Raw genomic sequence first — 16,957 nt, 5'->3', positions numbered from 1 at the left:
ATCACTTAACAAAAACTTGTTTCTTCATTCATAAAACAGCAATTTCTGTCTTAGAGAGGTGCAAGGCTAGCTGAGTCAAAGCTGATAAAATCTAGTGGGAAAGTGCTGCAGAAAGCTTCACTCCACTGCACTGGCTAAGCTTCCCGAGTGTAGCGGTGAGTTAAGAGCGCTGTGAGTTGCAGCTCTTCTGTGAGGGCAAGAAGAGTTCTTGTTAGGCAGAGCTGGGGTCAGGGAGATAGTGGGTACCAATGTTACTGTAATTCAGTGTCAAGACATTACGGAGCAAAGGGAATGGTTTTGAAGTGGCTTTCCTCTTTCAGTGTACTCAGTTTTCCATAAGCCAGCATAGATAACATTTTTCCAAGAAATCCAGGTGTGGCAGAAGCTGTGCCATACAGTTCTGTGTGTGATTCACCACAAGGCTGTTACTGTGAGGCATTGGTAGTAAACGTGATCTGCGCTCTGAATGATTGTTGTCCTTTGCAAGTGCTGCTCAAGAGATGCCCCTGTAATCTTACTGCTTGTGGAAAAACTTTGTATAGCTGTCTTTGTTCTTTTTCAGGATTAAACTGATCTTTTACCATAGAACAAAAACCCCTGAGGCTAGATTGGTCAATTAGCAGACATTCTGATTACCTTTAGCAAGGGCACAGCTAATAGAGGTACTGCATCTTTTTTTAGTGTAAAGCTAATTTAATGCCTAACAAGAAGCACAGGCTTAAAGAATCTCTGAGCATCTTTGCCCCACTCCTAATGATAACATGAAGAAACTCTCCAAAACTTAGAAAGCAGAACAAAGAGTAGAGTGGGAAGCTAATAGGAAAATGTGTCATGCTGCCATGGTATCAGAGCGTGTATGTTCTCAAGACTTTTAAAACAGACTGTTAGTGAGTTCTTGTTGCAGCTACAGTTCTAGGACTGTGGGAAGGTGGGGAGGCAGTCAAAGGTATGATGTTGATGCTTAACATCATTACAATGCTGCTTGCTGTGCTGCTTCTTTAATTACTGTTAGAGCCACAGCCTGTAATTTGAGAATCGTGGGTTATGTTCCTTGCCTTGCCAAGACTTGACTCCTTTTCCTTCAAAATACTGAATTGTCATAATCATGCTTGAAGCTTAAGGACATCCAAAATTAGAGGCATCGTTATAGAAATCATCCTTTTCAGCTGAACTCTAAACCAATAGAGTTCTTGCTGCCACCTGCTTTCTTGTGTAAAGATGTTAATGGCTGAAAGGCCATTTGAAGAGCCTTTTTCTTTTGTGTGGCTTTTGTCCCCTGAAATCAGTTGGACATACCTATGCCTCTGACCTTCGCTCTTCTTAGTCTTTCTGACCACTACACAAAGAAACTTTCTGAACCCTAGCTGGTACTTCAGTGGTACAAAGTGAAAAACAATGCCAGAATGAGTCTAAAATCACTATATGTAATGCTACTGGCTGGCAATGTGACTCGCGTTTGTCTCATCCCCCATCACTCATTCTGGCTTCCCCTTTTATTTTTTAATCCTTTCTGGTTTTTCTTCCCTTCCCTTTCCTGTCTCAGAGTATAGCTGAGTAGTTTCCCCTTTTCTCTTTTCTCAAAACCAGTTTTGCTCCTGGAATGATCATTGCTCTAGTCAGAATATAAAGGGAGGCTGCATCCAAGACAAGTCTTCTCAGAGACGGGACACAGATGAGTTTTGCTAGACCAGGAGAGGAAACAAGGAGGCTTTTGACTGCACAGGCTCAGGTTGGTCCATGTAATGCAGAATGCTTTATATTAATGGGAAAAAAGAAGTATTTTGCAGCTCTGAGATAAGGTGTGGTGTTTATCAACAGGGGAATGCATTTCTTGTAAGCTGCTGGGGCTGGTTTGATGTCAGGCAGAGTATTTTCTCTATGATAAGTAATGATTACTTTTATGTCAGTCCGGCTTATTAAAAGTTAACTGACAATGTAATGTGTAACACGTATGTGCTGAGGATGTTTGGAATCTTTCTCTGTGCTGGAGCAGAAAAACAGTGAAGGTTTGAGATGACCTGGGAGAGAAACACAGCAAGACATGTGTGAAATCCCAGCCCCTGTGTAGCTGCTGATGGTCAGAACTCTGTTCCCACTCTCCCTGCCCCTAAACAGGATGGCTAAAACTGTGAATTCTGAGGTTTCTGGCAGCCTTCCTGAGCCACTGGAAATGATAGTGGCTACTGCAGTCAACTCATACATGTGATAGAAGGATGGGAATTAATGACTGGGATTTCAGAAGGTACTCATTATGGAACAGCCTGACCACGAAGGGGCAAAGAAATAAAAGTAATGCCACTTTCGTATTCAAAAGGCAAAGAAGCCTGGGTATAGAAGCATTTGGGGTTTCTGCATCTGTTTACCTGCACGCTTCCAGGCTGAAAAGTAGTTTTTCTGACCCTGCAGTTAATAGCAGGCCCTTGTTGGGAAGCAAGTAACTAACAACCTCAGAGTATAGCTGCTGTAGGGGAGCATTGCAGCAGGCTCCCACCAAACACCCAGAAACACTTCATCAATGGGAATGCTTCCGCAGGCTCTTGGTGCGTCTGTGTGTTAGCCACACAGGTGGGGTTGTGAGCCTGAACTGCTGAAGCAGCGCAGGTGGGATCTGTGAGATCGTGAGAGGATCTGTGAGAGGCAGGTGGGATCTGTGAGAGGCAGGTGGGATCTGTGAGGGGCGGCTGATCTTGTGGTTTCCTGGTGCATGATTTGCGCCTCTGTTTTCACAGTGAAAAACCTATACAGCTTTGTGTGCCCCTTTGCACATGGCTGAAGTACAGCACGCTGAAAAACAGCTTTTGTGATTACAGCTGAACACAGGTAAGGCTGTTGCCATTGGGAGTTTTGACAGAGCCTTTTGTGGGTGTTGGATTTAGTGATTGTGTAGTGAGACAGGAACACAGGGATCTCTGAAATGTTGGGAGGTGGAAAAGTGTGAGCTGTTCGTAAAGCAGAGGCAACAGCCAATTAGGAGAGTTGTAAACAAATTTTCACTTCTTCAGAGGGTGGTTAGCTTCAAATTGGAAAGTTGCAGTTTGCCATCAGCTTAACCTGCTTTGTGTTCCACTGTTTTTGTATAGTTAGGGGGGATTAAAGACTTAATTCTAAGCATAGCTGAGCATCTGGAGAACCCTTGGTGAAGTCAGTGAGGTTTGACAGCATGTTCTTGGGGTATGTTGTTGGGAATATCGAGTTAGCTGATTTTCATCTGTTTGTGGGGCTCTTGATGACTTGTCTCTTGCCAATAGACCTGTTGCTAAATAGTTTTACTTTCTTCTTCCAGCGAGTTCTGGGAGATGTTCATCTGCTTGGAGGGAGATGATCAAGCTTTGGTGACTTTGGTTTTCTCAGAATTTCACACTAGCTCTCCTTCGTGTATGTGTCAGCAGCATTGGTGCTAGGCTCGCAGCTGCTGACATCTCCAGTCTGGGACTGCCCTGTTCTTTCAGGTATGACTGTAGTGTGTCACCGTGTTCTGCAGGTGATTTGCAAGCAGTGAGTTAAAGACCACATGGGAAATGTGTTCCTGTATCTAAGATGCTTTTCCACTACTCTAGAAGGCTTAAAGTCTGTTTGTTTGTTTTCTATTTTTGTTTTTCAAGACAGGGCAACACAGCTCACTGATACTTCTCGCTCGCCAGCATGTTGGAAGAAGATAATGATGAGACATGTTGGAATAACCTGGAGAACTTCCGAGTGAAGCTGATCTCTGTGATAGATCCTTCCCGTATAACACCCTACCTCCGCCAGTGCAAAGTGATCAGCCATGACGATGAGGAACAAGTTCTTAACGACCCGAGCCTGGTCATGCGCAAGCGGAAGGCAGGTGGGTGAAGTGCAGCCTTTGGCCCCGCAGATGCTCCCATGTTCTGTCGGCTCTTGGGAGCAAATTGGAACGGAGTGCTAATGACTGGGCCTGAAAACACGTTGCTTCTAGGTTACCGTCTGCCTGTGCTTAGACACAAGTGTTGTAGGCACTGCTGTGCAGCCCCTTCGCCATCCCCAGCACGTCATTGTGGGGAGAGGAGGAATGGAGGTAGCTCTATCGATGCGTTCCTGAGCTGGATGAGGGTGATGGGAGCACAGAGGGTGTGCAGCCTTATGGCGCCTGGATCTCTAGATTAGCGTAAGGGAGGGAGTTGCTTGGGTTTAACCCACAAGGCTATTGTGTAACAATTTTGCAGAGGGAGATTTCCAAGATTAATTCAGCATGTATTGTCCCTCGTTCCTATCTTCTAATGTTTGAGGAAACGCTGGCTACACATTAAGTAAATTCTTTGTGACTGTTCTATACCGTCTTGGTCTTGTTCCAACCAGAGAGAATGACAGAATTCATTATGCTATTAGTCTATCCTTTGAATTGGATTAACTTTTATTAATAAATTACTGAGGGTCACTGAAAAAAAAAATATTTTCCCTGTTTTCAGATTGGGGAACTGTAGAACACAGACAAGAAGTACCTTGGGCTTGATTTGGTATGGCATATTTCTAGACAAAGTAGGGAACTGAGCTCAAAGTGTTTCTAGTCCAGGGTTTCCTAGGCTTGTCCCTGCGACCTCTCTAGTTCTGTGCAGCATTCTTATGCCAGTCATCCTTTTTTCCCATATTTGCCTCTGGTATTCAGAAGCGAAGCCTTGAGCTGCGGAAACTCTTATGGTGCTTTAACTTACCTTTTCTGTAATTATCAGCAGGATAAGACAAAGTGCTCTTCTGAGATCTGCTTTTTGCACTCTACTATAGTAGGAGTGAGGTATAACGTTTAAATTTTAACTGTTCTTTCACAGTTTAAATACTTATATATAGTTACTGGGGAATTGGCTTAGGATTGACTGGGGGATTTGATCCCAGGGGCTGTAATCTGCATGTGGAGAAAGCGGAGCAATTTTTTCTTATGTTAGAAATAGGTAGAGAGATAAATAAATGAATATCCTGTTTCTATTATTTCAGGTGTTCTTCTGGACATTCTTCAGCGAACAGGACACAAGGGCTTTGAGGCATTTCTGGAGAGTCTTGAGCTTTATTATCCACAACTGTATAAGAAGATAACTGGCAAGGAGCCCAGCAGGGTTTTCTCTATGATTATAGGTAACGTTTGTGTTCTGAAAAACAGCTCTTCATTTGGTGTTGCAGTGCAAATTAAGCAGGGATTCACCTGCACTTTTGCCTCTCCCCAGCTTTGCTGAGCAGTCAGGGGCCTTCCCTGGCTTCTCCGTGTGCTTCGGAAGGGTTCTGGCAAGAATGGCTCTGCTGTCTGGTGTCACAGGCTGGATCTGGGAGGGTGGAGGAGGAAGCAGAAGGATCAGTTCTTCTGCCTGTTCTGTCAGTGACACTGTGGTGTAGACTGGCACAGAACAGGGGGGAAACTGCGGAGATAATTTGGTCACACATGCCTGCAGGGTTTGCATGCTTGTTGGTGGCATGTGATGATCCCAGGCTGAAGGGATAGGTGGGAACCTGTGCTCTGTGTGTGTCTGGGGAACAGGCAGGGCAGCAGTGGCTGACGCCTGCCCACCACACAGACAGTGCTGGGGAATCTGGCCTGAGCCAGCTGCTGATGAACGAGATCATGAAGCTGCAGAGCACCGTGCAGGAGGAGCGGCGGAAGGCCCAGGAGCTCACCATGTGGCTGCACGCCAAAGAGAACACGATCAGGGAGATGTGGGTGAGGGACAGCCTGCTCCGCAAGCATCAAGAGCGGGCACAGAAGATGAAGGAGGAGAGGGACAGCCTGAGCAAGGAGCTGCGGAAGTGCAAGGATGAGAACTACAACCTGGCGATGTGCTATGCCAAACAGAGCGAGGAGAAGAGCGCTGCCCTCATGAAGAACCGGGACTTGATCCTAGAGGTCAGTCACCCTTTTCTCAAGGGTCACCTCTTTTTTTCCCCATCTGAACTGATCCCTGGAAGGCTGTGCTGTGCACCAGACCTATCCTTCCTCAGGATGGTCTGGACCAGTCCAGCATAAAGTACTGTGCATCTTCTCTAGCAGGTGGCATGCCTTGGTGGTCCCTAGCTCAGCCCTGTAGGTCCATGTATGACAACTTTTGCTGTGAAGAATTAGGTCTTTCCCTCATTCAAGACTGTCCTCTCTCACCCAGGCAGTACAGGAACATCATGTTGTATCTGTTAGCGCACAGTGGGACTGTGGTCCCTGGAGCACCAAACTTCCCGAGGGAAACAGCTAGGGAGAAGCTTGCCTCGTGTTTGTCTGGGGAATGGAGTGAGAACTGGTTTTGCAAGTCAGTTTTCTCCTTGTTACTGATGAGCTCTGAACCTTCTTGTAGATCGATCACTTGAAGCACAGCCTCATGAAGGCTGAGGATGACTGCAAACTGGAGCGTAAGCACACAATGAAACTGAAGCACGCCATAGAGCAGCGTCCAAGCCATGAGGTGATGTGGGAGATCCAGCAGGAGAAGGAGTTGCTCTTGGCCAAGAATCAGGAGCTGGAGAACACTCTCCAGGTTGGTAGGGGTTGTTGAATATGGGCTCCCAAGAAGGGTTTATTTGTAGCAGCCAGGGCAGTGATGGAGCTGCGCTGAAGATTGTGTGGGTTGGCTGTGGCCTTGTTCTGCCAAGTCAGAGCACTTAGGATCGTAGGGAGAGAGTTAATATGAAGTTAGATGGTTGCTGTATCTCAGTTTGTTTGTTTGTCCAGCAGGTTGCCAGGGAACAGAATCTGGAGAACAGCCTCTCCAAGGACACCCTGGAGAATGACTGTAGCCAGATACTAGAAGAACGCCGGGAGCTGATGAACACCATTTACAGCCTTCGCAAGGAGCTGCGGCGAGCTGAGGTGCTCCAAGACAAAGTGCGTGATGCAGTACAGATTACTGCTGAGGGTCAGTGGGTAAGACAGGCAGACGAAGCACCTGCAGTGTCTTGCCTGTGAAGCAGAGGGGCTGCTCAGCAGCAATCCTCACTGGCCCTACTCTAGTATAACTGTGTTAGAGTGCCTTTTTTCAACAGACTATAATATTTCAGCATTCTGTGTCTGTGGCATTAACTGTTACCTGTTAACGCCTTTGTTATTTAACAGTTCCTGCCTCAGCCTGGAGGGTGATGGGAGCTTTTTTCATGACTGGCAGCTCAGATACATGTAAATCCATTGTGTTTGCAGTCCTCCTAGTCATGTTGACCAACCTTCTGGTTGGCCTGGCTCCAGCTGGACAGTCTGGCAGAACTTTGACGTTCCATGGAGGTCTGGCCATAGCAATCTGTGGCACAGAGCAGAAGTGGTGAGAGTCTAGCTCAGATTCTGCCCACAAGCAGGGTGGTTTTGACCTTGTCTCAACAGTATGCAGAGGAAAAAGAGATGCTTGAACTACAGTGTGTGTCTCTGAGGAAGGACTCCCAGATGTATAAAAAACGGATTGAAGCTGTCTTGCAGCAAATGGAGGAAGTGGCTTCAGAAAGAGACCAGGTGATAAAACATTCCTCTTGGAGCTGCTGCTAATCCTTGCTTTGCTGCTTGAAGTGGGCAGATACTGTAACACTGAATGTATCGTTGTGTGACATGCTGTGGCACGTGTTATCCCTTACACCAGGCACTCCTGACTCGAGAACAGTTCTATATGCAGTACTCCAAGAACCTGGTCGAGAGGGATGCTTACCGCAAGCAGGTTCGGGAGCTGGGGGAGCGATGTGATGAAATGCAACTGCAGCTTTTCCAAAAGGAGAGTCAGTTACTGGCTACTGAAGCCAAGCTGAAAAGGTTGCAGCTGGAGCTACCCACACCGGTATGCCTGTGGGGTTGTCATCTGTCTGATGGGTTGGGAAGCTGAGCGTGGGGCCAGAGTGTGGCTGTTCAAATTCAGCAGGCAGTGGCCAACTGCATGGATAACCATTTCCATGCAAGTTCTGAGTTGAGAGAAATGAAAGATGACAGTCCCTATTACCTCACCCTAGTTCCAGGCAGCAGGGATAAGCTGGACTGATGCAAGCTGAGGCCTTCTGTTCGTGTTTGGAGCACATCCAAAGGTGATGAGGGGATCCTCAGCCGCCAGAGAGCGAACTCTTATTTAGAGACTGTGTAAGAGCCATTTGGATGAAATTAGGAGTGTAGGGGTGCTAAAGTTTCTGGAAGTAAATTAGGTATAAAGGGGTTTTTAATTAGTGTGGCATCTTGTGTACTTTCTCCAAGTGGTTAGACAGCAGTGTCAGAGGGAGGAATTCCACACTTCTATGTTTTCTGGAGCTTTTAGTGTCCGGTGTACTCCCTTACTGCCAATTCCTTGCTTATGAGAAATGACTAATTTATACTGATTTCATTTCAGACCTCTGACCTGGATGATACCTCCTCCAGAGATTCCCAGGAAGTGAGTAGGGTGCCTTGTTTACCTTTTACTTTCTTCTGGGATGGTTTCAAATTCCTCACTTGTGCTCAGTTCCCCAAGTAACAGCAGTTTTCAGTCCATGGCTCAGGCTCATTTCAGTGATAATCAGAAAGTCCAGAGGCAGCAAAACAGACCAGTGACAGAATCTGCTTGTGTCTTGAGATTTCTAAGTGTAGGACCCAGTTATGGCATTAGTCAGCGAGATTTGTTGAGTCTAAGCATATCAGGGGAATTGAATTATTTTGAGTTGCTTCTAATTGTCTCTCTTGTGGGAGAACAGGCAAAAATAAATCTTACTCAGGGGATGTTGGTAGTAAAGAGTTTTCACTTCTGTCATGGCTTAACCCCAGCCTGTAATTTAAGTACCACGTAGCCACTCACTCACTCCCCCCGCCCCACAAAGGGATGGGGAGGAGAATCGGGAAGGAATATCAAACTTGAGGGTCGAGATAAGAACAATTCAATAATTGAAACAAAATGAAAGTAGTAATAATTATAACAATTGTAATTAAAAGGAGGGAGAAGGGGAGAAGAACAAATCCAAAGGGAAGGGAGAAAAGAAAGTAAGTGATGCGCAGTACAGTTGCTCACCACCTGCTTGACTGATGGCCAGCCAGTCGCCCAGCAGTGATCAGCAGGGCCTGGCCAACCCCCCCTATTTTCTATACTGAGCTTGACGTCCTATGGTATGGAATACCTCTTTGGCCAGTTCAGGTCAGCTGCCTTGGCTGCGTTGCCTCCCAATTTCTTGTGCCTTTCCACCCTTCTGACTGGCAGGGCCTGAGACAGTGAGAAGTCCTTGACTTCCTATAAACATTACCTAGCAACAACTAAAAACGTCAATGTGTTATTAACATTGTTCTCACATCAAATCCAAAATGTAGCGCTGCTGCAGCTGCTAAGAAGAAAATTAATTCTATCCCAGCTGAAACCAGGACAACTTGGTTTATAACTTTAGTGTGGAAGCGATTGTCACACTGTCTAGAAGCAAAAAGTATAAATGAGGCCAAAGGAGCTGGATCTGTTAATGGAGGATAAATCCATCAGATCTGTAACTTCTGGTTCAGTCTGCTGTTTTGCTGACAGCAAGGTGAACTAGGGAAAGGTCAGTTCTACATGTCCTGTTCCTTACATTCCTCCATCTGTGCCTAGCTACTGTGTGAGACAGGATAAGGGATGGTTCTCATGTTCTTGCTTTGTTTCTGTCCATAGCTTACTCTTCATGGTCATCTAGATGAAGATACACAGCCGACTAAAAGTAAGGCTTTTCCTGGGAAAACAGAGTAGAGTTCTTGAGAGCATGGTCCAGTGTTTCAAAGAGGCAGGAAAATACATTCCTGGGTTTTATTTTTAGAGAATAATAGGTAGTCTGACTGGGGACTCAGTTTGTGAGAGGTGCTTCTCGGTGGGGTGTGCTTGGCACTCTGAGTAAGACCTCTTTGGGGTGACCCAGAACAGGTACCCATACATCAAGGCATTCTGCCATACCACCACCTTCCTTACCTATAAAAAGGAGAACATGTCCCCACATGCTGGGAACAGTGAATGCTTGAAAGCCCTTTTGAGGTAAAAAGCTCCACAGGCTGGTTTTTTTACTGCATGGTCTCTGAAAGGGTCTTTCATATGGCTCAATGACCTGGGAAAAGTGATGTCATTAGACCATCCTAGGACCTTGAGTAGTTTGGATTTTTTTGTTTGTTTGGGTTTTTTTGTTTTTTGGGTTTTTTTGAGGTAATCTTGTCTACTGAATTTGTACAGGAAAAGTCACCTGGTACATTTGAGAAATAGCTCCTGGGTGCCTTTTTTCCTCCAACTCCTCTTGCATTTGTGGCAGAGCTGAGAACAGAAAAAAACATCCTTCCACTTCAGCTAGACCATGTGGCTTTCTCCAGGGATTTTTCCCTCCCCTCTTCCCTTTTATGTTGCAGGCTGTTTTCACCAAAGCAGAACCATGTACTTAATGCTGTCACTGGTTCTGTTTCTGTGGCATCCCCAGTGGAAATGACTCAGCAGTGTGGAAAGGAATTGATAGGCTCCTCCAAGAACTTGAAATTCTCTTTCAAAACATGTTGAGAAAGGAAGTAAACCAGCACAGTAGAAAAAAAAAATAATCTGTTTTGATCTCCTGGAAGATCCAAATGATCTTTTTGTTCATTGAGATGGGAGATTTTTCACAAAAACTGAACAACACTGATCCAAAAAGCCTGTCATTATTCTACCTCAGTCAGTTCAAAACCGTGTGTCACATTACCTGATCACTACATATGGATTTTTACTAAACTGTGTGAAGTGCCCTGATACGCACAGCTTAGTTGCTGGGGAACAGGGATGAATTGTGGTTAAAATAATGATAAACGTGATTTCTTGTGGTGAACTCTTAACATGATTATTTTTTAAAATGACGCTAAGCAGAGGTGCTACTTTGCAAAGGTTCATTTTGCTCCTGCATAAGCAGAAACTGGAAAGCTGCTGTCTCTTTCTGATGAGGAACTCTGTCATCATAAGCAAGATAGAGGGTTCAAGTAAAATGAGAAGTAACTCTTGCATTGATCACAGGACTGAATCCTGAACATTTTGAGGCTTGGTTTCAGTTCTGCTGTTAACTCTGTGTAGTGCTGGGCGGCTGTTACGTTACAGCTATTGCTGTTTGATGAACTGGTGGAGGGAGAAGTTACTTCGCAATGGCATCTATGACTAAAGCAGTGATTTTTTTCCTTCTTTTAGAAGATTTCCCTGAAGGACAAGACCAGCAATTTAGCACTCGAGAGAGCAGTCTGCCTCCAAAGTCACCAAGTGTAAGAGAATCTTTGTGAGCTCTTCTTTACTATGACTGGGTTTGTGATCTTTAATGTTCTTCTTAATGATGGATTTACCAGGTTTGAGAAGCATGTAACCAGCTACTGCTTTTCCAAAATCTGAGCACTTTGTGCAAAATTCACCCTCCAAAAAGGGTGAGCTCTGAACAGCAGAACACTTACAGTGATTATTTCTCCATCTGTGCCTAGAAACTTCTAATTACTTTCTAGCCTTAATCTCTGGGTATGGATGGTCTCCAGTTTAATTGTCTGCAGTATTACTGTTGGTACAGGAAACAATCCCAGATTTACAAATGGGAGGGAATAAAGATGGTAAGAATATGCGAAACAGTACGTATTACCATCCTGCACACACGATATTGGGCAGCCCAGAAATGAACTTGCTTTTTTCAGTCTGTAGGCCCAAGCAGATGTAGGAAGTAGACTGCTTTCCTGGAGGAGTGTTTTGGTAGTGAACAGCTGTTCTTGGTCATCTGAAAGCATAGGCTGCCATTCTTTTTTTCTCTTTCACGTAGATGTAAAATGATTCCTTGCGCAAACAAGTCAGAGAGGAGAAGTGACCAAGCTTCGCTGGGTAGGGTGCAGTATTTTACTATGCAGAGGCTAGATGCAGTACATCAGCCCCCAAACTGGCCACCTTTGCAAACAGGTTTCACTACCTGGTGCTAATATTTGTTTGATTTTTTTTGCAGTTCAAGGGGTGTGGCTTAGCCAACGAGGAACTGGCAGAAAAGGAGCGGAGGAGGATGAAGGACTGCTTTGAGCGTTACCGAAGGTCTGGACTTCAGTAAGCAGGACTAATTCAGAGATACCCATGTAATCTAACTGATTAGCTTGTTGTATGTATTTCCTCTTTTCTGTCCATCCCCAGCCCCCAGGTTTGATTCACGGAGGGCACAAATTCATTACAGATCTTCTCTTCAGAGTCTCATGCTGAACTGGTTGAGACTCCTCTTTTAGTGCTAGAGGTAGCCAAGACAGCAATGATTGCATTTGCTCCGGACCTTGCACTCCCTTCCACAGCAGGGAGTGGAGGGCACTCCAAAGATCTGCTAGTTTAATGGGTTTGATAGATTTCTCCCCTGTGCGTGAAACCTGACATTCACTGCCTGTCTGCCACACTGCTGATATTCAAGATCAGGCTCCCACAACTGTGAATGGGAGCTGATTTCCACCCTTGATACTTGTTTGAAGGCCTCTCCTAATGCCTGGTGTCGTCACAGATCAGCACCTTTGTGGAGCCTGAAGCTAATGAAACCCTTGCGAAATAGGGACCTTAGTTCTAGAATTGGGTAGAAGTGCTCCTAATGGTGCAGTAAACTACTCTTTTAGACTGTTGACAATGTTTTTGTTAAAGAAAGGACTTTGGGTAGGATTTCTTGGCTTCTTCAACTGAACATCAACACACCACACTTCAGGGAACGTAAGAATATCTGCATCAGTCTGGGGCAATTCTCTTTACCTTGTGCTTGCTGGTACTCACAGTGTTGTTGGGTGTGTGGGCAAACCGTCATGTTAATTAAACAGTAAATGGGTTGATACGCACTAAACCTCCCCCCATGAGCTCCCCAATGCCACTTGTTTGCGGAAAACACCTTCTAAAACTGAAATGTCTAGTCTTGTTTTCAGAAAGAGAGCAATGCGAAGGGTCCCGAAGGACCGACACCACGAGGCGGACTGGGAGAACACCACCGGCAGCGACAACACCGACACCGAGGGCTCCTGAGGGTTGGGAGCCCAGCTCCCTCGGCATGGCTCTCTCAAGGGCCTCTTTCATTTGAAAGCATCTAAACAACCAGTTATGATAGTCAGCGTTTGTAATGGGACGATATTTTTCAGCTCTGCTGTCCCCGCGTCTATCGCTCTCTGAGAAAAGCAGTGAGGCGGGAGATGCGTAAATAAAATAAACGGGATTAAATATTCGCTCCCTGCCCGCGGGTGGGCTGCTCGTTGCTTCAAGGCGGGTCCCCTTGGGCCCGGGGCAGCCGTGCTCCAGCGGGGGGCTGGCGGGGCTCGGGGCCGCCCTCGAATTGGTGCCTGCCCGCCCCCGGCATGGCGGCCGCCGCCTCTGTGCCCGCCCCCGGCATGGCGGCCGCCGCCTCTGTGCCCGCCCCCGGCATGGCGGCCGCCGCCTCAGTGCCCGCCTCCGGCATGGCGGCCGCCGCCTCAGTGCCCGCCCCTGTCGCGCCTGCGCCAGCGCCATGCAGCGGGCGGCGCGGGCAGTGGTAGGGGCCCTGCTCCGCGCCCCGCCGCCATGGCGGCCCCACCGCCCCCCGGCCGCCCCGCTGCCCCGCCGCCTGGCCTGCAGCTCCGCCGGGGCGGGGCGGCCGCGGGCCGCGCAGTACCGCCTGGTGTACACCTGCAAGGTGGGCGGGGGGACCGGGCTGAGGTAAAGGGCCCTCCCGGAGAGAGGGCCTGGCCGGGGGCGGCGGGCCGGCTGCCCGGGCCCGAGGCTGCCGTGGCGCGACCTGGGCGCCGGTTCCAGGCGGGATGTTGGGAGAGGCTCCCTCAGGGAACGGGCGGGCAGGCGCTGGCCCCGGCCGCCGACGCGGAGGAGTGTCACCCCCCGCCGGGGCGGCGCGGAGGGGGCGGCCTGGGCCGGGGTTGGCGGGGTCTGAGGCCTTTTCCAACTGAAACGCTTCCCTGACCCTACGATCCAGCCCCCTTGTAATAACTAGAGATGAGGGAGGGGGAAAGACACCTTTTCATCAGGTAAATAAAATGTTTTTTTCTCGCAAAAAGTCAAGAAGCTGCAGTTCCTGTGGTCACGAAGCCCATTTTGTTTGTTTTGTAGGTCTGCCAGACCCGGTCAGCAAAGACGATTTCCAAGCTGGCCTACCATAACGGGGTGGTGATCGTGAAGTGTCCCGGCTGCGGGAACCACCACGTCATAGCGGATAACCTGGGCTGGTTCTCCGACCTGGAAGGAAAGAGGTAGGTGTGCCAGCCACGCTCTCCTCCAGCCAGGGAAAGGGCTGCTCAGCTGGTACATTCTTTTTTTTAATGCTTTCAAAGCATGGTTCAGAGAAGACCAAAGTTTTTGTTGAGTATCATTCTGTTTCATCCACTTTCTTAAATCACGCAAAGTGAGTTTTTTAATCTGTAATTTGACTGTTCCTACCTACGGCTGAAATAAATGGTGCAAAGCTGCAGCAGCAGCTGTGTAATACACAGGTATCCTTGTTGGTGCCAGCAGGTGAATTGCTGTGTGTGGTTCTTCTCTTCTTCCTCAGGCTTTATCAGGCCACTGCCAGGTTTCCCTAAGCATTTCAAACGTGTAGGCTCATTGCTGCTGAATTTCAATGATTTCTAGCTCCCTGACATACCTTTAAACATTATTGTTTAGCCATAATTGCTAAAGTTATTGATCCTAATGGATGAAAGTACTCCCATAAGGTTTGGGTGGTTTTACCTGCTTTCCAAACTATGCAGAAATACTGTGGTGATGCTCGTGCGTGATTCACTGTGTGGCGTTAATCCTGAGAGCAAAGTGTGGAAGAGCGAGCCTGTGCTTGACTTTCATGTTCAGCCTTTGCTGTGGTGACGCTGTTGGTTTTCAAATCGCTGTTAAGGAATATCGAGGAAATCCTGGCAGCCAAAGGGGAGAAGGTGAGACGTGTGGTTGGCGAGGAAGCCTTGGAACTGCTTCTGGAAAACTCAGCAGATACTGGGTCTCAGGGGCAGCCCACAGAGGGAGAAAGCGGGGAAGCTCCCCCAGAGACTGGCAGCAAGGGACAGACCTGACAAATAGGATTTGTGTCGATCTGCTGATGACAAGAGAGACTCTTTAACTTTTGTTCCTTTATTTCAGCTGTCTGTGTTTTAAAATAAACTTGGGCATTGGTCTTTCTCTGTTGTGTGTCTTTGTCTTGTGTAGTTTTGCCTTTGGTCAAGCTAATGTAGAGATGGAATGTAGATATTTTTCCTGATGCTTGTTTTGCTGACTTCGCTGAAGCACCAAGACTTGCCTTAGTGTCAGGAGCCCTGCTTTGTTCTCTGCTGAGGAGGCAGCCAGTAATTCTTTGTCCATGTGTTCTGGCCTAGGGAGGTACAGCTGTAGCTGGAGTTCTAATGATGTCTGGCCTTGCCCAGGTGTTGCGTGGTAGCTGTTTGCAGAGCTTGTGGAGATGCATCCCACGGCAGAGCAGCTGAGCAGAAGGAGACAACTGATACAACCTGAGGAGATGGGGCCCTGACCCCACGTGAGTTTACAAAGCCAAAATGACCCTGCAGAAGGGTCAGATCACTAGCTCTTAGTGCGGTCATGTGTTGCTTTTTTTCTTTCCTTTGCCATTTTCCAGAGTTTTGCTTCTGTGCCCCTCATGCCAGGGTTGAAAGTCTCCTGGATTTGTGGGTTACAGAGTGAGCTGCCCTGTGGGAATCCCACTCGGGGTGATGAGTCGGTGAGTGGCTTCCCAGCATTGGGGTTATGCAACTTGTTGGTGAGGGGGAGGATGGGCGTGAAGGCAAAATTAGTATTTGTGAAGCATGTTGGAGATAAGTAGAGCGCCTAGAAAAGTTGTCTTATAGTTACTTGACAGATATTGAGGTGCTCATTAATGCTACTGCTGCATGTTAAGAGCAGTTAGAAGAAAAAATAATAATTTAATAAGTGAAAAATGTAGGTGTTTACCAGCATATAACACTCGGGTAGTGATGAATCAGACAGTGAGGTGATCGTACTGTGCTTTGTTAGGGCTTACTTCTGCCTGCATGAACATTTAACTTCTCTCGAGGTCTGTTAGTTTGAAGTACAGTGAAGTGTCAGCTTTCTTACAGTTTTAAACTCGCAATCAAAGAATAATTCAGGTTGGAAGAGACCTTTGGAGGTTTCTAGTCCGGCTCCCTTGTTCAGAGGAGGATGCTCGGGGTCTTGTCTTGAACATCTTTGAGGATGGAGATCCTACAACCTCTTTGGACCCCTGTTCTGGTCTTTGACTGATCCTATAGTAAGAAAACCCATCACCTAAGTGAAATTTCCTGTGTTTGATCTTGCACCCGTTACCTTCTTTTCAAATGCTGTGCACTTCTGAGGAGAGCCTGTCTCTGTTCTCTATGTCCCCTCATTAGCAAGCTATACAGAAAGCAGTAAAATGCCTCTTAGCCTTTGTGTCTCCAGGCTGAACAAACCCAGTTCTTTTAGCCAAGCATGTCCAGGTGCTCGTTCGTGGGCCTTATCCAGCCAAGAATTCAGTGAGGGCATTGCTGTACTAATGAGGATTAATGAGTTTGATTAATCTGAAGCATTTGTAGGGATTTTATGTGTGTTGCATTATAAGCATGGATCAGAGCAACAGGAAAGTAGTCATGTTTTCCTGTTGGTATATAAATTCAAAGTGATGAAACAGCATTGAGGGGCAGGAACTTCATCTGTCAGCCAGCCTGTGTGTGTTCAGATCCCAGTGAAGTAACAGCTCCATCTGAAACAACTACATTCTGGAGTGATCCACGTGTTAGGAAACGGGAGTCTTGCATCTTCAACCATTGCTGTGTGCTCGCCCTGTTGTGAGTTGCTGGTGCATATTAGCACTCTGCTGGAAGAGTGGTTATTTTATTACCTTTTTACCTGACAATCAGTATTCTATTTCCATTGTGCTCATACCTTTGATGGGGTGGAACAGAGCAGCTGTTGCAGGATCCACGTTGCCTTGGGAACAGTTCATTTACAACCTGACTCTTTTAATGCTGTTTTCCTTACCTTTCTTACCTGTTTCTGTGCCCTAGCTACAGAAAGGTGGTGCTAGTTTTTGCTGTGTTACAGTAAAAACTGTAGCAAAGTCTGTCCGTGTTGGCTGTTAACTAGAT

The 16,957-nt window shown here is 47.0% G+C and overlaps 2 protein-coding genes across 11 annotated transcripts; both read left to right on the top strand.

The window, feature by feature from the left end:
• Positions 1-1,529: 1,529 nt before the first annotated feature.
• CARD9 (caspase recruitment domain family member 9) lies at positions 1,530-13,074 on the top strand. 10 transcript variants are annotated; one of them, XM_027778073.2, is made up of 14 exons: positions 1,530-1,729; positions 3,284-3,449; positions 3,603-3,826; positions 4,948-5,085; positions 5,520-5,845; positions 6,285-6,464; positions 6,659-6,796; positions 7,298-7,423; positions 7,548-7,739; positions 8,277-8,318; positions 9,549-9,594; positions 11,061-11,131; positions 11,845-11,939; positions 12,770-13,074. In XM_027778073.2, exons 3-14 carry the CDS (start codon positions 3,643-3,645, stop codon positions 12,876-12,878), a joined length of 1,647 nt encoding a protein of 548 aa, XP_027633874.1. In that variant the 5' UTR covers positions 1,530-1,729; positions 3,284-3,449; positions 3,603-3,642; the 3' UTR covers positions 12,879-13,074. The 10 variants fall into 10 exon arrangements, 7 of the variants coding, with proteins under 7 accessions (XP_027633874.1, XP_027633873.1, XP_013149833.1 ...); XM_027778072.2 differs by having other exon boundaries at positions 1,531-1,729; positions 6,662-6,811; XM_013294379.3 differs by having other exon boundaries at positions 1,531-1,729; positions 6,659-6,811; positions 12,782-13,074.
• Positions 13,070-15,002, top strand: DNLZ (DNL-type zinc finger). Its single transcript, XM_055797526.1, has 3 exons — positions 13,070-13,518; positions 13,947-14,086; positions 14,725-15,002. The coding sequence occupies exons 1-3, from the start codon at positions 13,354-13,356 to the stop codon at positions 14,894-14,896; spliced, it is 477 nt and encodes a 158-aa protein (XP_055653501.1). The 5' UTR covers positions 13,070-13,353; the 3' UTR covers positions 14,897-15,002.
• Positions 15,003-16,957: the final 1,955 nt, after the last annotated feature.

The sequence above is a fragment of the Falco peregrinus genome, chromosome 1 (assembly GCF_023634155.1).
Source record: "Falco peregrinus isolate bFalPer1 chromosome 1, bFalPer1.pri, whole genome shotgun sequence".
Taxonomy (NCBI): Eukaryota; Metazoa; Chordata; class Aves; order Falconiformes; family Falconidae; genus Falco; species Falco peregrinus.
The sequence above is the reverse complement of the archived record's forward strand: the minus strand, read 5'-3'. Positions and strand labels throughout refer to the sequence as shown.

Coding starts and splice junctions, on each gene's coding strand:
- DNLZ (XM_055797526.1), top strand. CDS start 13,354: ATGCAGCGGGCGGCGCGGGCAGTGGTAGGGGCCCTGCTCCGCGCCCCG. Junction 13,519..13,946: donor GCCTGGTGTACACCTGCAAG/GTGGGCGGGGGG, acceptor TTTGTTTTGTAG/GTCTGCCAGACCCGGTCAGC. Junction 14,087..14,724: donor TCCGACCTGGAAGGAAAGAG/GTAGGTGTGCCA, acceptor ATCGCTGTTAAG/GAATATCGAGGAAATCCTGG.
- CARD9 (XM_027778068.2), top strand. CDS start 3,643: ATGTTGGAAGAAGATAATGATGAGACATGTTGGAATAACCTGGAGAAC. Junction 5,086..5,519: donor GGTTTTCTCTATGATTATAG/GTAACGTTTGTG, acceptor CCCACCACACAG/ACAGTGCTGGGGAATCTGGC. Junction 11,940..12,769: donor TACCGAAGGTCTGGACTTCA/GTAAGCAGGACT, acceptor TGAAATGTCTAG/TCTTGTTTTCAGAAAGAGAG.